The 16825-nt window shown below is 37.3% G+C and overlaps 1 protein-coding gene across 1 annotated transcript in view; it reads right to left on the reverse strand.

Moving 5' to 3' along the window:
• EPB41L2 (erythrocyte membrane protein band 4.1 like 2) overlaps positions 1-16825 on the reverse strand; it is a 103709-nt gene that overhangs the window by 57290 nt on the left and 29594 nt on the right. Inside the window, exons 3-4 of the mRNA XM_042895288.1 lie at positions 2521-2993; positions 1147-1335 (exon numbers count right to left, since the gene is read on the reverse strand). Of these exons, the coding sequence (XP_042751222.1) occupies positions 1147-1335; positions 2521-2979 (648 nt within the window). The 5' untranslated portion in view covers positions 2980-2993. The remainder of the gene's footprint in view (positions 1-1146; positions 1336-2520; positions 2994-16825) is intronic.

Below are 16825 nucleotides of genomic sequence, written 5' to 3' on the forward strand. Positions count from 1 at the left end.
TTTTTTAAAGAGTAAGACTAACAGCTAGTTATGGTAAGGCAGCAATAAAACAGTGATAAAATGAAGAAAATTTGACTGGACTCTGGCATTGCAGACCAAAATGAGTACTGAGTGGAAAGAAACAAAAGGGAAAAAGTGACTGATTTGAGGCATTCTAAATAATCATAGCGTAGAATGAAGAACAGTAAAACTAAATACACAGAGCAAAGAGGAAATAAACAGATCAAGCATCTGCAATCTTAGTCATGCACTGAGGGGAAAAAATTATTTTCTGAATTCACATCCTCTGAACCCAGTCACAGATAGCCATTTTTATCTCTAAAATTCTAAGGTCTGTTAAATTTGAAAGTATACACTTCAAATTATCTCACTGACAGAAAATTTGGAATGTAACTTTGTTCTTCCTTTCATATAATTTTATGTTTCGCAATTAAACTTCGATCTAAAATATTAAACAACTTCTGTTGGACTTAAAAGTTCGCACACTATGATCGGACTGGAAGAATATTCAGAGGATGTCAAAGCTATAAAAAGCAAGAAGCTGTTTTCCAGTAAGCTTACTCTTTCTTTCAGTGATCTTCAGTCAGATTTAACAGACAAATGTACACAACATCTAATCCAGCAATTTATATTTGTAAGTAGTCCATGCAGCTGTGAAGATTTGGTACTAGAAAAATTTTAAATAAAAAAGCATATATTTTAAACTTATAACAGAATTCTCTTTTGAAGCAAATTTTTTTAATATATATATCCAGCTGAGATTATTATTTTAATTGAAACTAATGAACTCAAGGCAACTTTACTAATACATGTGGCATCACATTGTGGAAAACCTTCAACCTTTGCAAAACACAAATACAACAGAAAACAACTGCTCAGAGGTGATCTCTGGGCAGCTCAAATTGTTTTATTAATTGCACTTTATCTTTCCTAGTATAACACATTGTACATTTTTTAATGACAAAATAGAGATTAAGTTCAAAAAGGAACAGGTAACTGAGCCTTAGTGACAGCAACAGGAATGCAACCTTGTAATGTGCTAATCAGACACACAAAAATATACTTGCTAAACTCAGAATGAAATGAAAGCATTTTCTTTTCCTCTATAAAGAAAGAGAGCTCTATATAAAAGACTTAATACCTCACCTCTAGATCACAGCTGTATTCTGTGCCATCCAGGAGCACCACTTTACACTGCACGGTTTTAATTTTCTTAGGAGGCTTCTGGGGAATACTTTCAGCTGTCTGCACTTCTTTTGTCTCCCTTTTTTCCTTCTCTTCTTTTTCTTCTGCAACCTTTTCTACTTCAACTTCTTTCCCATCTTCTTTGGCAGGCTATATAAAATACAGTTAAACAATTCTGTGATAATTCAAGCTCATGAAAGACGACCTTTTTTTATCCTGTTCATTTCTTTTAGAAGCCACTAATTTGGAAATTAAGCTTTAATAAAATTTATGCATATATTGGAAGAACCACAACCTGAGTAAGCATTGAGGTCTATTTGGGGGGCAGACACTGAAAAAAGGTTTTCTGCTCTTGTTCTGAAATCATAGAATGTGCCTTTTTTCCTTTTTTAATACACTAGGGTTTTTTGTTTCTTTTAAACTAAAAAAGTTTCTTTTTAAACTCCAGGTTGAAAGTAACTTGTGATCTAGTCCAATCTTCCTGCTCAAGCAGAGTGAGCTACAGCAGTTTGCCCAGGACTGTTTCCAGGTAGGTTTTCAGTATTTTCACTGACAGACCACCACTACAGCTAATTTGCACCTATTGCCTCTTGTCATTTCTCTGCATACCACAGAGAAGAGTCTTGACCCTTCATTTCCTCCCTTCAGATACATTGATTTCCCCTACTCTTCTCCTTTGCAATGCTGAAGCATTCCAGCTCTTTCAGCATCCCCTCCTATGAAGGATTCTTTATGTCCTTAATCACCACTGTGGCCCTAGAGAATGTGAGGTTTGAGGTTTAAGAACTGAAACACAACTTGTGTACATCAGGACTCAGAAACACTGCAGAATATGGTGCTTGCTTTCAAACTCAGTACCAGATTCCTAGAGCCAATCAGTAAGAGCAATAGCTACAAGCATGGTTTAAGGTTAAGTATAACAAAAGATTGACATCTAAGGACTCTTTGATAATTACAACAGATAACAAATGGAGTTAATTCACTAAGGAGCTATTTGTGCAATACAAAGGCTTCCAAGGCAAATCTGGTTAAGAAGCTTCTCCTCTTATCCCTTCTCATTGCTACTGTAACAGTCAGTTCATATCCCTTTGGACTATGCCAAAGGATGATATTACGCTAAAGTTACAGCTAAAGCAGCTTGAGACAAATAAGTAACTATTGTGCTGAAGAGCTTACTCATATCAACCCAATTTCACAAAGTGACTGTAACTGCCATTTTTTCCTTATGTGATACCAACAAAGTCTTACATGGCTTATATACATATGTATACACGGCTTATATACATCAGCTCCCCACCCCCTCAGAATTGCTCCAAAACATTCATACACACTTACCTGTGTTTCTGCACTACTAACAGAGTGTTTTTCTTCTTTGTCATCTCCTTTAGCATTATTTTCAGCCACTATTTCTAAGCTCCTTTTTGGTTGAGCCATCCCCTCGGATGGATGGCTTTCGCTTTCTTCAGCTACTTGTTCTTCCCCTGTTACTCTTTTCTTGGCCTCATCTTTGGGCTCTGCCAATGTATAGGATTTTTGTTTCTTAAGCCAGGGAGGAAGGAAGCGAGAAATACCCTTGCTTTCAGATGAATCTTTTTCCTTTTTCTGGCTCCTTGGGCTAGTAGGGCTAGTTGGTGCTGGGACTGGTGAATCTTGAGTTTCTTCAGAGGATGCTTTCCTGGACTTATCATTTCCTGGAGTCTCTGAGGCTTCTTCAGGCTTGCCTTTGGCTTTGTCTGGTCCCACCTGCTCAGAATCTTTCTTTACTTCAGTCTCTGAGCCAACTTCAGTTGTCATTGTCACAGCTTACACTAAAAAACAAGTAAAAGTGCAACAATAAAAATAGCATTATGTAGCATCACTACTTTTACTGACTTACAGTAATTTGTAGCAATAGTCTGCCAACAGATGAAATTGAAAACAATACTGTAATAGAACATAAAAATAATCTTTATTATTAACATTTGTTATTTCTCCAAAAATCAGCTAAAATCAACACTCTTGTCCCTTGGTGCGTAGTACTAGATTTTGCTGCTTTGCTACTCTGAAAGTGTAACATGATCATTTTTTCCCTCTAATTTTTTGAAGTAAACCAACAAAAATAAGCCCCAAAGGACCTAACAAGATCAGATCAAAATAACTAGATCCTATTAGAAATCATTGACTGATTCACAACCTTCTTCAAACTATTCTTTCAAAATTAATGTTCTGTTCATTTGTCTGAGAGTTAGCAAATTAGTTACAATCATATTTATAACTTGAATTCTCTGCATTAAAATCAACTTCCATAAATACTGGCTACTAGTGAGGAGACAACTACAAATTGCAATGGAAGCCAATTAGAAACCAGTAAGATCACAAGAAAGCAGACACAGTACCTCCAGACTCCTAAAGAACATTCAAACATTCATAAGTAGTCAAAAATGAAGTCTAATTCAGACCACCCTTAATGAAAGATACAGAAGTTAATAGATGCCTGAACATACCTAAGAGAAGCCCTTTTGGCAGACGAGATGGGCAACATTTAGTCAAAGGAAGCAAACCTGATGGTTACTGCACTAGGAAGCTTAGAGATAGGAGCTCTGAACTATCCACAGGCAGATTCATACAAAGCAAGCATCTCAAGACCAGAAGTTTAACTATATGGAAAAAGTATTTTCTTATTCATTACTTTAATCAGCTTCAATATCTAAAACAAAAATAATCACCATTAGGAAAATCAAAAGAAATTTAGTATCTCTACTGCTACGATAGAGACTTCTGAATATAATTCAAGTGTTAGTATCAGTTACACAGCTGTTTCCTTTACTTATTATGAAACATTTCATCTTTTATTGTAACAGAGCTTATAAATAGCATTAAAGTTTTAATATTTACGCACCCTATTATTTCTCAGCGGTAACAGGTCTCTAAAAGGTAAATTTCCATTTGATTAGCCGTAGAGATCAAAGGATTTGCTATTTAAAACTACATATTGGTATGCTAGTTCCAAAGTCGGTACTAGCCAAATTACGTTTTGCTTATACCTTCAGATCTTATAGAAAACTGACAGGTATCAATCTTGATCATATAATAAGCTTGTACATAATTAGTTTTCCAAATTTATTATTTTCCAAATATAAAACAAAGCAACTTTCCTGAAAGAAAAAAAGTCATAGAATAAACCACTGTGCTTACAGAAGTCAAATCGGAGGTTTCATTGTTAGTAGACATGGTGATTATTATTTTTCTTCTCTGTGCATTTCTGATTAAGAATGGTGAAATTTCTTTTAAGAAAATAGCTAAAATGTTTTTCCAAGAATTCTGAAGATCTGCAACTGAAGTCTAGTGCTGCAGGTTGCGAAACCTCTGATGTTACCTTTGCTACAATCAAACAGTGCAAGCAACCACTATTTAGTAACTGCTTATTCTTCATACCCTCCCTGTTCTGAGAGGGAAGAACTTGCAAGATCACATCTAGCCCTGTTTCTTAATGGCTAACAATGTATCTGGAGAAAACAGAGATAAGAGCCAGACAGCATTTCTCTCAGAAGTACGATCTGAAAAAAATGAACCCATTTATGCTCAAAATTCACCTGTCTGAACATCAACTGCATCTTTTCTTCCCTCCTGTTCCCAAAGAGGCATTGTGAACTTGCATTTGCTCTTACTAAATAACACAACTGTACTAAGTACTTTCCCCTCTTTAATCATAAAGCCACATAAGATGCAGATTTCTCCCTAACATACCACCTTCGTACCACAAGGTAACGTTAAATATATACTTTATTTTGAAATAACCAATATGAATGAGCTTAAGAGTCTTGCAGCAAGAAGGGAAAGTAGAATCTTAGGCAGCCAGTCAAGTGGAAAGATTACTGAGGTCTGAAGAACAAGAGACAATCTCAGGAGATGATACACTTTCAGTCACTGTTAGCATAGTTTAACAATAATTGTAAAAATTAAAAGAATTCTTTGAACTCAAAGAAATCAGGAACCAGAGAATGCCATTTCATTGTTTAATTCTATGATCCTTAGGAAAGCAAAAATATCCCTAAAATCTTTTTAATTACATCATATAGCATTTATGCTATGCAGCTTCCAATAAAGCACTCACCTGTAGTAAATAAAAAAAAAAAAAGCAACCAAACAGTTATCCTGTTGAAATCTGTATCTCTCTGTATTTACACATATAGAAGACTGTACATATAAACAGATGTACTTTGATTACTGAATCTAAAAAGCTCAGATTGACTTCATTTTTAAAAACACTCCCACAGAAATTGATTATATTGGAATTAAAGATGGAGAACATGGAGAACTACTGAACAATTTTTTTTAAAGTTCTGTCACGGAGTTGACCAGATCAATCTATGTCCGTGACAGGGGCAACAGGCCTCTGCCCTCCCCCCCCACCCCAGTCCCACAAAAAATGGGAAGGAAGGAAGGGAGGAAAAGAGCAGCGGCAACAATCTATGGAGGAAAACTTATTTTACTATAATATCGGAATACAAAATAACACAATATATACAATTTAATTGAAATTGAGATTAATAAATCAGACAAGATGAGAGAGAGAGTTCCCGGGACCGATTCAAACCTGAAAAGCTTGGAACGGCCAGGAAAGCACCCTCCAGCACCCACTGCAAGGCAGCAAGAGAGCGCCCCCCCCACCCAGAAGGGCCAGATCCCGTGACTGCTGTAATGTACAGGGATAGGTACCTGGGATTGGGGCAGTGACACTTTAATGCCCCGTACACTACATGATGTTTTGATGTGGAATACTGAAACCATAAAAAAAACAAGACAAAAAACAAAAACATAGAACCATGACAAATTCTGAACAAATAAGCCACATGAAAATGCCCACATGTATGAAATCCAACTACTTATTTTCAAACAATTTAGATTATTTTTACCAATTGGGCCAAAACCTCAGCCTTTACATACTGCAGGTGGCAAGAGGTTAACTGTACAGACTAAAGGGACAGGCTGCTGCAGATTCTACTTTTTTGTCTCAGCAACAGTCCCATGACACAGAACTCTGAGTTCTTTGAGTCAAACATTTCCTATGCCACAACAAGACCACTAGAGTACTGGGGCTAAACTGATCTTAAGCTGTTAATTCTTTCCTTTGTAAGCCTAGAAGATAAAGTACTGATGGGCAGAATAATAAGAACAACCCTCTATCTTACAGACAAAAAAAAAAAAAGAAATAATTTGAAAGCTTAACAGTTTACAGAAAAACTTTCTGTAATAGCCCTGGTGATTAGACAATTAAAACTATGTTATGATTTAGCCTCTGTAATGATATCTCCTGCTGAAAATACTTCTTAGAAACATGAGCCAACTGAAAAAAAAAAAAAAAAAAAAAAATCAACCTTTAGCCTTATGATTCCACCCAAACTGCCTCTTAATTCAATACTGTCAGCTCATTTTCAGTGCGGTAGCCAGGTGTGGAAAACCCTCATTGCCAGTCTTTATATTGGTCAGCAGATGGTGCCATAATAGTTCTAAAAATCAGTAGAACAATTCACAGGTCCAACTGAAAACAGCAATGATATTCCAGTTTCAAGCACGGTTCATGAGTTGTGGCAAGAAATTGTATGTTTTCATATAAGACTTAACATGAACTGTTTTTAATACACAGCATTTCAGAGATGCACACAGTGCGTTACACTTGGTGATGCTAAGAATTATTTACCTGTGCACATGAGCAGGTGGATGTTTAAGTATACACATGTGGAAGCTATGTGCATACGCATCTCCAAGATCAGAAAAAGCACAGAAGAGCATCTCCCCAAAGGATATTAGGTCTTCTACGAAAGCCAGTTTCCAAAGAACTCCAGACACATGCATAGTGGCTATCAGTCCTAAAGTTAACAGGAATAATACTGCAAGAATTCTTGCTGAAGTCACTATTCAAAATAACAGGTGCCCTGTTACTCTTTATGTTAAAATCCATTTCATCGTACAGCTACCTGCATGCATACAATGCTCTCCTTTCAAATATAGCAAACACCTGAATTGCCAGGAAATATTTATGTTGGGATAAAAATGTTTAAGTCTGCAAAACCAAGTGGTGTAGTATAAGAAAAATACTGCAAACGTATTCATAGAATACTCAGAACTCAACAGAAAAACTGAGAAGTCCTTACAGAAGATGCTGTGAGCTTAAAAGACACTTCTGAATCTATTATTTACACAAGTGCTATAGTAGTTCTGAAAACCACTGAAGACAGAACGTCATGGTTTTATGATTTTGGTTATCAGTATTCCACACCATAACATCATGTAATGCACTGGGGCTTTGACTGCTGATGCTCAAGCTCCGAGTGCCTGTCCGAAGGAGAAGAACAACATTTCCCCAGGGGGCTCTGCAGTCAGCAAGGAGATATAACTCCCGGCAAGGTCACCTGATGCTCTCTTCTTCACCTGCTCTTCTCCGCCTGCTCAACTGGACTGCACTTCTCATCTCAGCGTTGCGGTGAGGCCTATCCACCTTTCAGACACACTCTCTGTCTCATTATATTTTGCTGACAGTATATTTAGTAAATTAGTTTGCTCCACCTCAGATCGTTGCTGCTGTTTTCAATTATTTTGGGGTCTCCTGTTACCCTTTCTTGGAGGCGTGGATCCCTCCGCCCCGCTGGTCACTGAACCGGGCTGAACCAGCCTGTAAACCATTGGCACAGAACCATCAAGGATGTAGACAGTAAATGAAATGAGAGAGAAAGCTATTTCTGGCAAAAATTGCACAATGTGTATCTACTGTCTAGATAGAATACTTTCACAATAAAACTCATGCTGACAAGTTTCTGACCCAAAGCAACTCAAAAAAAGTTACTTCAATTCCTGTTTGTGAAGTCAAAATAGATTCAGCTATCACACTATTTCTCAGTGTCTTCTCTCTCACTCCGAGAGACCAAGTTTATTCCCAATCACTTTGGTGTCCCATCTTTTCAAAACGCACCTGTTGCAGGCCATCAGCTCACATTTTTCTGGTGAGTAACTTACTATTGCAATCCATGTACAACTCAAACTGAATTACCCTTTAAAGCCAATAGTATTGAGATGCAACTCCTCAGAAAGCAAAGATTACTATAATGCAAGCTGTTTTGCTAAACTTGGTCTACTGACACCAGATAACAGTCTTAAAAGCATATAATAGAAACTATTTAGAAACACGGTTTCCTAAATTAAATGAAAAGCACTGAAGACTGCATCATTTGCATCACAAACTATACAAAAGCTTTCAACAAATAAGAATTTAAACATCTCTGAAGTGCTATAAAAAGGCAAGTTGTGAAGCCAACACTGAAATGCTTTTGGAATTAAACTTAAGCAAATGAACATCTTTCATTCATCCCAATGCTATCCATACCATACCCAGAGGCAACACGAGTCTCTCACGCCTGTATTTACTATCTACAAATAGTGCAACATATCAAGGCTACAAGTTTCAAGAAGAGGTCCTGAATGTGAATCAGGACATTTCTTTGCCAGAATACATATGTGCATACAGAATCTGCTTATCAGGCTAGCATTGTGCTTTTCCCTAGCACTAAAAAACATGTTGCAAGCTGAGGAGAATCCAGTAGTCTATTTGAAAAGAGTTATTGAATACGAGTGACCCCACCCAAGCCCTGACACTGCTAGAGAAGGGCACGCTCAGTGGAAAAACCAGGACTTAGTTCCAAGTCTTTTCATTCCAGCAGCCAGAAAACGCTCATGGGTCAAGAGACAGCTCTGTTTTCCAGTTATCTGTCCAACAAACTAAGAACAACAGTTTAAGAGAAATCTCTCCCTATCTTCGAAATTAACACTGTTCACTCTGAGGAATGCTTTCTCTCCAATCTCCATTCCCTTCCTTCAGCCTCATTCCATACCACCAATTGATTTCTGTGAGTGGCACACATTCACTACAACACAAGTCAGTTTCTAATGCATTAGCAAGATTAAAAACAGTTTATTTTTTACACTTGCAACATTAATTTTACTCTTGTTGTGAGTATGCTTTCAGGACACTTACAGTACCTTCATTAATCAAAGCATTGCCCGATTCAAAAAATTATTAATTGGTTTACTCATACCTGAGAACTTTTTTTTTTCCCCCCTCAAGGACATTGAGAAGCCTTAGTGCAGTAACACCCTTAGGTGCTTGAATTCCAAACATATGATTATTTTGACAATTACCTATTTCCTCCTAACTGGAAACCACAGAGTGAATTATTACCATTTCAAATGTTTAGGAAATGTACAAGACCATGAAAAAAAGGGAAATAACCACAATACCAGTACTCGAACTCAGGAAAAAGAAATGACAAGTGACTAATTGGTGCTTTTGGTATAGTGCTAGTGACAGATCTCACAAGCAGAACAGATTTGCAAGTAACTTTCATGAGCAGATGCAGCCGTTAACTTTATTTCATCATTACATAAAGAATGAGTATCACAGATACAGACACCTCTGAGATCACACTAATATGGCCTGTTAGCTTCTTATTTCAGGTAATCTAGTTTAGAAGCAGCAGTAGGAACCTTCTGAGAATGTATTAACATGGTCTGCTCTGCCATGTGTGAGAATGAAATACAACATACATCGTTCACAAAACTTCGGGTCATAAACACCACAGAAGTGCTTTTTCTATGGCAGCAGTTCTGTATTTCAGATAGAATGTACACTTCAAGATTTTTGCCACTGTCAATATATACATTATACAGCTCTTTAGCAAGCTGGTTCAATAACACTCATGGATGTTCATACTGATGTTAGCGAAGGAAATAAAAACAGAAAGTGACGTTTAAATTATAAATGACTTTATATAGATGACAGATGTAAGATTCTCCTGCTATTTTTTCAGCATTTTTTTTTTTTTCCTGAATCAGGATGCAAATTGAAATACAGAACTGGTACTAGCACCACTTCCTACCAATAGTGAAGACAGTTTCAAATACTTGGTTAATACTCAGCATCTCTGGTAATTAACCTCCAGTAATCTTAATCTGAGCTTCACAATGAAGTAATTATAGATTTCTGTAGGTATATTGCAGCTGGTACGCCGCTGCCATTATGTGAATTAACTGCTGAAGAACCTTCAGAGATCTTGACACAAACTAAAGATATAACAAATCAGAACTGACTACAGATATAAACAATAGTTAAAACCATTGCTGCTGCAATGAGTAAAATGCTATTCCAAACCTCTCCCAGCTATCCTATATTCCTCGAGTTTCACAAGCAAGCCACCTGAGATGTCCTGCAATGGCATTTTTATTTTGCAGTCAGAACAAACCCAACGCATCTTTCATGTGCTGCCAGAACACAAGTACTCTCTTGGAAGAGCAGAACTACTCTGCACTACGTTCTTTCCCTCTGAATACTTACAATGCACATAAAGTGATATCCATAGAGCAGGATATAGCAAACTTTCTCTTACATACTTACATTTACTGTAGTAAATAACAACTAGCTGATAGTATCGCTTTTTAAGAAAGCATGCATCTACTGCTCCTTTGGGAGCATAACACTTCCAACTCCAAAGCAACAAAAAACAGTAAAAGAGAGAAAGATGCCTCTTAGCTGAGCAAACGATACCAGCAGCCAAAACTTCAGTCCCATAGGCTCTTCTGAACGCTGGTATTTGATTAGCAGAGCAAAAATATCAGCAGTTTTCTAAAAGGCTTCCACTTCTCGTGGCAACGGCTTCCCCACTAACAGTATTTCGACCACTACAACATCTCAGCTAGATAAACTGAAATGATTCTCTAGAGGTCAAAATAAAGCTAACAATACTAACAAAAAAAATGCAAAAAAGAATTTAACCCAAATAGTGCTGTGTTTGAGCCCATACTTCAGCACTTACTGCATTTGTTAGTCATTTAAGTGCTTCAGTCATTTTGTGCTTTCTGGAAGGACATTCCCAGCTTGAAAGACTGTAATATAAAACAGATAACAGGATGTGCAGGAAATCCCCAAGGGAGCAACTATTTAAACAAAGGGGGTTTTTTGGAGAATTAGCAAAAGATAAAAAATAATCCCTACATATCAAGAAATGAATAGAGAGAAATATTCATGACTGTCCTGCAGACAAGGAAAAAAAAAGCTAGTGACTTGCAATGACATTTACATATAAATATGTATCACAAAGTACAGTTTACTAGAGCAGACACTGCAGAAAGCTTTTTAATGAACATATACAAATGCAGATGGTGTGTTGTGAACAGTGATCTTATACAGCAAGATAACTTTGAAAGTTTGGGAACAATTGTAAGCACACACAAACCCAAGCTGACAGCAACTTAACTAATAGTTTCGTTACAAAAGCACATAGGTACATTCTGAAGTACACACCAGAAGACAGATTTAGTTGAATGGAAGTCCCAGTCTGTATAGATCTGGAGGGTTTCTCTTTCTCCTTTGAGGCTCAACAGTGTAGATGCTGACAGAATGCATGTTTCAAAAGTTTTGTTTGTTTGTTTGTTTTTCAGCTTCCAGTATGCAGCTCATTTTGAATTTAATCCCGGATCTAAGTCCATATTTAAGCTCACAGTTGCAGATCTCTCCCATTATAGAATCATATAGCAGTATGGGTTGGAAGAGAGCTTTAAGATCGTCTAGTTCCAACCCCCCTACTATAGGCAGGGACACCTCCATTTAGACCAAGTTGTTCAAAGCCCCATCCAGCCTGGTCTTGAATGCTGCCAGGGAGGGGACATTGACGACCTCGTTGGGCAACCTGTTCCAGGGTCTCATCAGTTTCACAGTAAAGAATTTCTTCCTAATATCTAGTCTAAAACCCTACCTTCATCCAGTTTAAAACTATTTCCCCTTCTCCTGTCACTATCTGCCCCTATAAAGAAAAAGAAGTACCTCCCCAGCTTTCCTGCAGGCCCCCTTCAGGTACTGGAAGGCCACTATAAGGCCTCCTCAGAGCCTTCTCTTCTCCAGGCTGAAGAACCCAGCTCTCCCAGACTGTCCTCATAAAGGAGGTGCTCCAGCCCTCTGATCATCTTTGTGGCCCTCCTCTGAACCTTCTCCAACAATTCCATATCCTTTCTCAGTTTGGTGCTCCATGCTTTTTAACCAATCCTTAACTTCCATAAAACTTAAGTACAAAGCAACAAATAAAAAAAACAATAGTGACTGCAATACAGATCAGTTCACTTGAACAGCAGATCCTGAAACAACATAAGCAAGATTAAGAACTGAAGTTCAGATCCAGATGAACCTGGCACAAACTAGCCTCAAAAAGGCTACGAAAGCATACCATCAACAAATCTAAGCTTTTAGCACTTCAAGCATGTACATCCGTATCTCTTAGGATAGGAAACGCATGCAACAGATTTGACTTTTGGGATGCAGAATGAATGATACGTCATTGACACTGAACACAAATTCAGCAAGAAGCCTGGATACAGAAACACAGTAGAGGAATGCTGCTATTCTCTTTTTTTAATTACAAAGAAGAAATAATTGGGAAAAAAAAAGTAAATGTTGAAAAAAAAAGTAAAGACAAGAGAAAGTCAGGAGTAAAAAATGGGGTGGGAGAGGGAAAGAAAACAGGAAACAGCCGCTGAAGACAAAACAGGAAAAAAGGTCATATTTGTGCAATAGCCAAAAAACTACAGTGAGGCCAGAAAGGGGGGCAGGGTGGGAAAGACACAAATCCTGATATGGGTGAGGTTACAGTGCATGGTCAGCGTGCGGATAGAACGCAACATCTCCAAATGCAGGTCCTGCAACTTCTAGAGAGAAAGCTCACAGTGGATACAGCAACTGCAACTTCATCCTTGCACAGACATTGCCCAGTTAAAGTTTTAACATGAAGTTCATGTAAGAAAGGGCAAATGTATGAAGGACTTGGAAAAGCAAAGATTTAAGATTCTGCACCCTCATGATACAGCTCGCACAGAACAATTTTGTTGCGTGCCTGAAATAGCGTACAATCAAATGCCTCTTAAAAAGCCAGTACATTAATACTGCCCCCTCCATTATTATTTTTTCATCTTATTTCATGACTTGTTCCAGTAGCATAAAATGTAAATAGACTGATTCTTCCCTCACACTCTTAATATCATTTGTTTACAAATAGGGAATGCATGCTTTTCACTGGCTTTTACTGTCTCTGTCGAAACCAGCACAAGTGCTAACTCCACCTCTTATGTCTGCCATATACACTCAGTCTAAACCTGCATGTTTACATGTTACATGCACTTGCGCCACTTGGTGAGTAAAACATTGCTGGTTACCAGTAATATTTCAACCTACTTAATGTAGTATCAAAAGAAAACAGAACCTAGAAATGTCTTCTCAAATTGTAAAAGCAAGCTGCCAAATTTGATGTACATCAAGGAAATGTTTTGTAAAGACAAAATAGCAGAACTGAAAGTTTGTCATCACTTTATTTATTTATTTATTTTTTAAGTTATAGCTCAAATGTTTTATTATAAAAAACTAGTAATGTGGTAGCAAATCTGACTGCAAAAAAATTAAAACCATTTACTTATGGTAAGCATATTAAGCAACATATGGAAAGTATGGCAGATAAAATTTGTCCCGATAAAATAACAGATTCTTCTAAAAAAAAAAAAAAAAAACCAAAAAAACAAAAACTAAAATCAGTCTCAGCAGCCTATGACCCAGCAAATTGAAGAAACAATTGAAAAAAATATCAAGTGATATTTGGAGAGTAAGGCTGCTAATTTCAGATTTTAGACATTGACAATAGGTGAAAGTACTGATGCTACATATATGATTCAACTTACCATTTTTATTAGCTATATTGAAAATGAATGTGCTGTCATTGAAGAAATGGCTTCTTCGGTATCATTAAAAGACAAGTAAAATTAGATTTCCATTGAAGTCATAAAAACTACATTAAAGCGATTTTGTTCAGCCTTTGTCAACATATCTGCTATAGCTACTGATGGTGCCCCAGAGATGGTTGGCAAAAAAGAGGTAAGTATAAAATTAATAGAAAATGCAATTGTTGCCAGCAATTCACATTTGATAAAAAATCTGCATTGCACATCAAGCTTTAGAACTGGGTATTATTGAAATCGTCAAAGCTGTGAATTTCATGAAGTCCAAGGGAGTGAATCACCCCCAGTTCCAGGAGTTCTTTAAAAGTATGTATGCTGATCATGTGGTTGTCATCTACTTTTCTGGAGGAAGATGGATAAGTCAGGTTAAAAATGCAAAAAAGATATTATAACTTGCAAGATGAAATCAAGTTGCTCACAGAATCAAAATGAACATTTGTGCTAGAATATGAAGATTAAAAACGAGTCACAAATTTAGCAGTTCTGTTAGATTTGACTGCTCTTTTGAATGAGGTAAACACATGTCTTCACAAGTTACCTGTGCTATACTTCAAATAATAACAGTATTCAAAATGAAAATTAAATTATGGAAAGCTCAAGTTATGGCAAATAATTATATGCATTTTGATACCTTGGTGTAGCAGAAATAGTCACAACCTGAAGCAGTGATTGAGCACCTGGTAAGAAGGCAGGGCCAACCCAGGGTTACTCATCTGCATGCAATGCACCTGAGTGACTGGAAAGGGAAGAGCCAACATCCACACCTTCCCAGACCTCAGTTAAAGGTGGGCAGTGGAGGAAAGGGTATCTTGCTGGAGATCCCTGCCTAACAGAGGCCTTCTAAAGGTAAAGAAATTTTCTTCCTTCATTCCTGCATCCACAGCTGCTGCATTTGAGATTGTTCTCATTTGGTGCAACTAAAGACTTTGCCACTCTGCCATTATTGCTATATTTTCCATCATATTATAGCGTTACCAAAGAGACGTCCCTCACTTTAGTCACACCTTATTTGTGTCATTGCTTTTTGGCAGTATGTATACTTGTGAACAACTATTTTTAAGAATGAAGAACAGGATAAGTAAAATTTCATCAAAAAAGTATCCGATTAACACCATGAGAACACACTAAGAATTGCAAAGAATTGCAGCCACTTACACTGCATCAGACTGATACATTAGCTTCACAGAAACAAAGTCAAATACCACTAGATTTTTTTGTGCTTTTGTTTTTCATAATCCTTTTTTAAATACTTCTAATAAAACAAAGGAAGCTTTGTTACCCATATAAGTTAACTGTGTTATAATGTGGCTCAAGACAATTCCTTTGCACTCCATGTGACCTAGGCAAGCCAAAAGATTGGACACACGGATTAGGTGAAAAAAAGAGTTATGCCTTGACGTCTCTTGAAATGACAGAATTTTTCATTAGTTTTCTTTTGTTTACTTACACTGGGAGACACTATTCATTCTGGAGGGAGAAACAGGCCTTATAGAGATCTGGATAGATTGGAGCACTGAGCAAACATGAATGGTTTGAAACATGAAATGATATTCAAAGGGAAACATCAGCTGCTGCAGCTGGGACAGAGTGAACCAAAGTTCCCAGCAACATCAGGTGAAAAAAATTGTGTTGGCAGATTCTGTTGATGGGGTACTACCATCATTAAGCATTTTCTTGCAGTCTCACAAATCACTATATTTACATACTACTCAATGCTTGAAGCAAAATGAATGTAGTTTTTCTGCAAATCAAAACACTGCATTTCTTATGCCAGTTAAGAGAGAAGAAAGGATTTTATACTGCGTGCATCTAGAAAATACACTGTAACACCTGGGAAAAGATTGTGAAGAAGCAAAATAAGTATTACCATCTTGTATTACCCTATGCTAAGATGCACAGGTAAGCCTCTTAAGTCTACATAGAAGACATATCATAAAAACATTCAGATGGAAATGAGAAACCATAATTATTTTTTAGTACAAAGTTCTACAATACTGCCATGGGAAATGGATTCCTCAAAATTTTCAAGGCAAAGCAACAGTGATGTTTTAAGCTGTGATATCTAATCTTCACCATTTGCAACACTCTTCTCACTTCAGTTTTACACACACACACACCTTCCATCCTCTTCTCAACTTAATCTTATTTTTTTTTTTAATATCTTCCCGATTATCAATTAAGCACCATGCTTTCCCCTCTTAATGCCATAAACATTACTAGAAAGTCAGGGTGCCTAACTGTATCAAGACTGGGTTGCACCCACATAGTTTAGAATCTCACTTGAACAGTAAGAAAATAAGTGATTCAATTTGCAAAGTAGATTTTATTTGAAATACATTCACAAGAGAGCAAGCAAAGCTATTTATGAAATTATATGAATATCTTTATTTGCTAAGTCACAGGGATTAAAATAAGTAAATCCACACACAGTATTGAAAAACTATCCAAGTAATCATAAGTTATGTCATAGCTAAGTATTCAATATCAATCAGAGTTTCAGAAATACAGAATGCATTTCCAGAGCTAATTTTTCCAAAGAGAATTACACTACAGTCAGCCATTCAGAGGGACCTCAACAGGCTGGAGGGCTGGGCTCGGGTGAACCTGATGAGGTTCAACACGGCAAAGTGCAAGGTTTTGCATTTGGGCCGGAAGAACCCCAGGCACCTATACAGGATGGGAGGAGCGGTCCTTGAGAGCAGCTCGGCAGAGAAGGACCTGGGGGTCCTGATGGACGAGAGACTTAACATGAGCCAGCAGTGCGCTCTGGCAGCTCGAAAGGCAAATGGGATCCTGGGCTCCATCAGGAGAGGGGTGGCCAGCAGGGACAGGGAGGTGA

The sequence above is a fragment of the Lagopus leucura genome, unplaced genomic scaffold (genome assembly GCF_019238085.1).
Source record: "Lagopus leucura isolate 7727_CA_CO unplaced genomic scaffold, USGS_WTPT01 Super-Scaffold_73, whole genome shotgun sequence".
NCBI lineage: Eukaryota > Metazoa > Chordata > Aves > Galliformes > Phasianidae > Lagopus > Lagopus leucura.